Source organism: Sciurus carolinensis, chromosome X, assembly GCF_902686445.1.
Source record: "Sciurus carolinensis chromosome X, mSciCar1.2, whole genome shotgun sequence".
NCBI classification, from domain to species: domain Eukaryota; kingdom Metazoa; phylum Chordata; class Mammalia; order Rodentia; family Sciuridae; genus Sciurus; species Sciurus carolinensis.
The window spans coordinates 104,103,023-104,107,955 of NC_062232.1; the positions used below are offsets into that span (position 1 = coordinate 104,103,023).

A 4,933-nucleotide genomic window follows, 5' to 3' on the forward strand; every position below is an offset into this window, starting at 1 on the left:
ATGGACAAAATAAAGACAAATTCTTTGCCAGAATGTAACACAAATGACCTCTTGTTCAATTCCCAATAGAGTCCTTGTTCCCATCTAAAACCCTACGAGTACAGTCTTTGCTATTTACATTCCTATCACCATTCAGGTCTTCTAAAATCATGCCAGCATTGCCCATTTAAACTCTGTTTACAACATTCTCTGACTTATCTAGCCTGCATCTCTAAACTTTTCTAAATTCCTCCTGTAAAGGAGTTCCAAAGGCTTCTGAACCACATGGTCAGGTATAGGCACAATAGTATACCTTCTCTGTATTCACTTCTGTGTTAGCTTTTTGTTGCTGTGACAAATACCCAAGAAAAACAACATAGAGGAGAAAAGATTTATTTTCACCTGTGGTTTCAGAAGTTTCAGCCAATGGTCAGATGGCTCCATCACTTGGGACCTGAGGTGAGGCATAATATGGTCAAGGAGCCTGGTGAAGAAAAGCTACTCAGCTTATGTTAGCTGGGAAGCAGAGAGAGAAAGGAGCCGAGGACAAGATATAGTCTCCAAGGGCATGCTCCCAGAGACCTACCTCCTCCAACCATGCCCCACCTGCCTAAAGTTTCCACCACTTCCTAGTAGTTCATTTAGCTATCAATAGATTAAAGCACTGATGAGGTCAGAGTTCTTATCTGATCACTTTCCAAAAGCCCCACCTCTAGACATTGCTAAAATGGGGAACAAGCCTTCAACATATGAACTACTGGAAGACATTCCAGATCCACACTGTAACAGTGTTCACGTCTCATATTTCCCTACTGATATTTTGGTAAGTCCTTCTATCTATTATTAAAAGTGGGATAATGGAATCACCACCTATTATTGTAGAACTGTTATATCTCTCCATAGTCTGCCCATTTTGCATATATTTTGGGACTTTGCTGTTAGATGCATGTTTATAACTGATATATTTTATTGATAGATTATCATTTTAAATATTATATAATCTTCTGTTTATAACTTATATCTTACTCATAAGAGTAACCATTTTAATATCCCCTTCTATCTAACAATTTTTGTGTTAAAGCCTACTTTATTTGTAGAGGTACTGTAGTTCTCAATAGATTATAATTGATTATTTGCATGGAATAACCTTTTCCACCCATTTACTTTACACCTATTTGTGTCTTTGGGTCTAAAATTAGTCTCTTGTGGATGAAATATATTTGGAACTTTTTTTTAGTTATCCATCCTTCTAATCTTTGCCTTTTAAAATTTATTCACATTTGATATACTCACTGATAGGAACAACTTCTGACATTTTGCTATTTGAATTTTAATATGTCATGTCTTCTCCTCTCCATTTTCTCCATTACTGACTTTTTTGTGTTTCATTAATTTAAAAAAATTATTTTGTAGTTTTACATGGACAGGAAGACTTTATTTTATTTGTTTATTTTTATATGGTGCTAAAGATTGAACCCAGCACCACATGCATGCTAGTCAAGTGCTCTGCCACTGAGCTACAGCCCCAACCCCCCTAAATTTTTATAGTATACAATTTTGATTCCCTTCTCAGCTCCTTTTATGTATATGTAATATGTATATTTACATGTATATAAATATATATACATTAAATTTTCTTAGTAGTTACCCTGGGAATTACAATTATAATGTTAATTATAAGAATATGGTCCAGAGTAATGCCAACTTAATTTGAAAAACCTATCAAAAACTTTGCTCTGATATAGTTCCACCCCCTTCAATGTTGTTATTGTCATAGATTACATATTTATATATTATATATCCAGCGTATATTTATATTGTTTAATGCAGTAGTTTTTAAAATCATATATTAAAGAGGAGTTACATTCTAAAAATGAGTTAATACTCTCTTTTGTGTTATTCTATATAGTTACCTTTACCATGTGCTTTATTTCTTTGCTTGGATTCCAGCCTAGTTTAGGCTGGAAGTCTCCCTTTTGTATTTCTACTAGGGAAGGTCCAGTTCATAGGAGGAACATTTAGTCTAAAAAAAAGACAAATACCATCTGAGGTCAGAGTTGACCAGATAAAGATAGGAATGAATTTACAGACAAGGGCTCAGGGATGTCATGGCTCAATCACCTGATTTTCTTGATCACAGGAATTCTAAGTTCATCTGCTCAGGATGAGGAAGGAAGTGTGCAGAGAGCATGGCTGACCCAATAGGAGGTTTGAAGTAGTAACCAAGAGTACAAAGAGATGGAGCTGAGACTAAAGCAGTCCTCATACATTCATCTATTCAACTTTGACACCTGGCTATGTATCATTTCCTGGTACTGGATATTTTCCTAAGCTCTTATAAACACCTGCTATTGGCTCACTGCAATTCCTACCTCAGCCACTTTGCCTGTTCTTCCAGTAGGTGGTGCTGTGCGGAGGGAGGCTAGTCCCAGCAGGCCTTGCGGCATGACTCAGAGCTTCTCTCTGTGACGTGTCACGACGTCCTTGCGGCGCAGAGGTTGGCGTGGTGAGAGGATCAGCTTTGTTCTTCGTGAGGGGGAGAGTGTGGGGGTTGAGGGAGGAGGAGGCCGGACTCGGCCAGGACTGGGCAGAGACTGAAGGAGGACTGAGGAGGACGTGTTGGGGAGAGCGCGTTGGTGGCTGCAGCCTACCCGGGAGCGGGCGGAAGTGGCAGCGGCCGGGCTCGGGGGAGCGGTCGCTCTACTAGGCCGCAGCAGCCATGGCAGTGGAATTTGGGGACCATGCCAGTGGCTTCCGACACAACGAGGTGATCCGATTCATTAATAATGAAGTCCTCATGAACGGAGGTGGCCCAGAGTTCTACATGGCCTTTCGCTCTCGTCCCTGGAACGAGGTGGAGGACCGGCTTCGCACTGTTGTGATGGACCCGCAGGTGCCTCGTGCCCTCAAGAGGGCGTGCACCTGGAGCGCCCTGGCCCTGGGCGTGCGAGTGGTGGCGAGGCAGCGGGAGCAGCAGGGGCGTCGGGTCCGTCGGCTGCAGGATCAGGTGGAGGAGCGCGAGGCGGCTTGCTGGGCTTTGGCTTCCGAGTTGCAGCAGCTGCGTGAGGAGCGTGATGAAGTGGTTACACAGTTGCTCTTCACCCGGGCTGCCTTGCAGCAGGCAACGAATGAGTGTGATATGCTGCGTGGGAGGCTGTTCCAGGTTGAAGGGTTGACACAGGTTACCCCCCTGGTCCATGCTATAGTTCCTGGGCTGCGAGCCGATCAATTTGGCCCTGCAGTTTGGCCCCTGAATGCAGAGCAGCAGAGAGAAGTGGGGGCCATAGGGAGAAACGACAGGGTGTGTTTCGAGGCTCCAACACCAGCTCCGACAACTGTCCTTTATGTGCCGGGACACCCGAGTCCCTGGGCCCCGCCCATGCAACCCCCTCTGCAGATCCCATTGCCGTACCCAATCCCTTTCCAGCCACCATTACCAGTGGGATTCCCGTACTTGCCACCTCCAACACCTGCAGTAGTCATGGAAGCAGAAGCAGGAGTAGTCCCACTTCACATGCCACCTGTGGGGATCTATCCACCTGGTCCCTGGGTTGCAGGGGGCTTCCAGAATGAAATGGCCCCTCTGAGTGACCAGAGATACTATGTCCAGGCAGAAGGTCCTGTGAACCTTCAGGAGTCTGTCCTAGGGGACAACAGAAGCCTCAGTCAAGCAGGTCTAGAGAGACCCCAGGTGACGCCTCCCCTGGTCAACATGGGGAACTATAGCCAGGAAGGAGGCCCACTGAGGCATCAGGGGACACTTTCCATGGTCAATTCTGGGAAGCACAATGCAGAAGAAGGTCCACAAAGGTCCCAGGGAATGCCTGCTTCTGGGGACAGTGTGTGCCACAGCCAACAGGAAGGACCAGAGCAGTTTCAAGGGATGAACCCCCTGGTGAACAGAGGGAGTCACATCCAGGAAGAAGGTTCGGAAATACCCCAGGGATTGGTCTCCCTGGGAGACAGAGGGACCCATAGCCAAGAAGGTCCACAAAGTCCTCAGGGGATGGTCCCCCTGGTTGACATAGGTAACCACAGCCAGGAAAAAAGTCCACAAATGTCCCAGGTAACATACCTAGTTGAAGAAAATGGGCACCACAGCCAAGAAGAAGATCAACAGATGTCAGAGGGAATATATTCCCTGGAGCACAGCAGAAGCCACTGCCAGGAAGAAGGTTCAGAGAGGTTCCAGGGAATGGCACCCCTTGGATTTAGTGTGAGCCACAACCAGGAAGAACAATATCCAGAGAGAGTCCAGAGGATAACACTCCCAAGGTTGAACAGAAGATACAGTCTGGAAGAAGGTGCAGAGAGGCCCCGGAAAACCACTGTGTGGGAAAGCTGGAGTCAAGCTATGAGAGAAAGCCCAAGGAAACAGCACAAGGCCAAGCAACCACAAGGTAGAAGAGCCTTGGGTTCCTACCATCAGGAGAAGTATGCATCACGCTACAGTCAAGAGAATTGGATCTGCCTATGGTGTAAAGCGATGAATTTTTCATGGCGCACAATTTGTTACAAATGCAAGGAAGCCTGTGTGCCAGTTGAGGGTGGAGGTGTCAACACAGGACAAATTCACTGATTTCAGGAAGGTAAGTAAGACTGGAATCGCTTTAAAGAAAAACCAATTTCCTAAGACACACCCCTGGTTTCTGACCAAAAAGTAACTTCACAGACAATTTAAAATCAAAATTATAGAGAAAATCAAGTAAAGTAACCTGTTATCCCATTATACAGATTAACTACTTTTTTTCATTGTGGACACATATGTAGCTATTTACATTATTTCATTCATTTACTTCAACAAAGAGAGACTATTGAATAACACTCTTTAAATTGGAAATTTCTCCTAATTGCATTTAAATTTTGCAGGTAGTGGCTTCTTGATGGCTGTTATGAAGTGGTTGACATCCTGGAGAAACTGGTTATGAAGACTTTCCCCATGCACCTCCTTCTT

The 4,933-nt window shown here is 44.8% G+C and overlaps 1 protein-coding gene across 1 annotated transcript; it reads left to right on the forward strand.

Moving 5' to 3' along the window:
* Positions 1-2,698: 2,698 nt before the first annotated feature.
* Positions 2,699-4,558, forward strand: Tex13d (TEX13 family member D). The gene has a single exon (XM_047535309.1). The coding sequence runs from the start codon at positions 2,699-2,701 to the stop codon at positions 4,556-4,558; it is 1,860 nt and encodes a 619-aa protein (XP_047391265.1).
* Positions 4,559-4,933: the final 375 nt, after the last annotated feature.

What these genes read in the sequence shown, in the direction of transcription:
- Tex13d (XM_047535309.1), top strand. Translation starts at nt 2,699, where the DNA reads ATGGCAGTGGAATTTGGGGACCATGCCAGTGGCTTCCGACACAACGAG.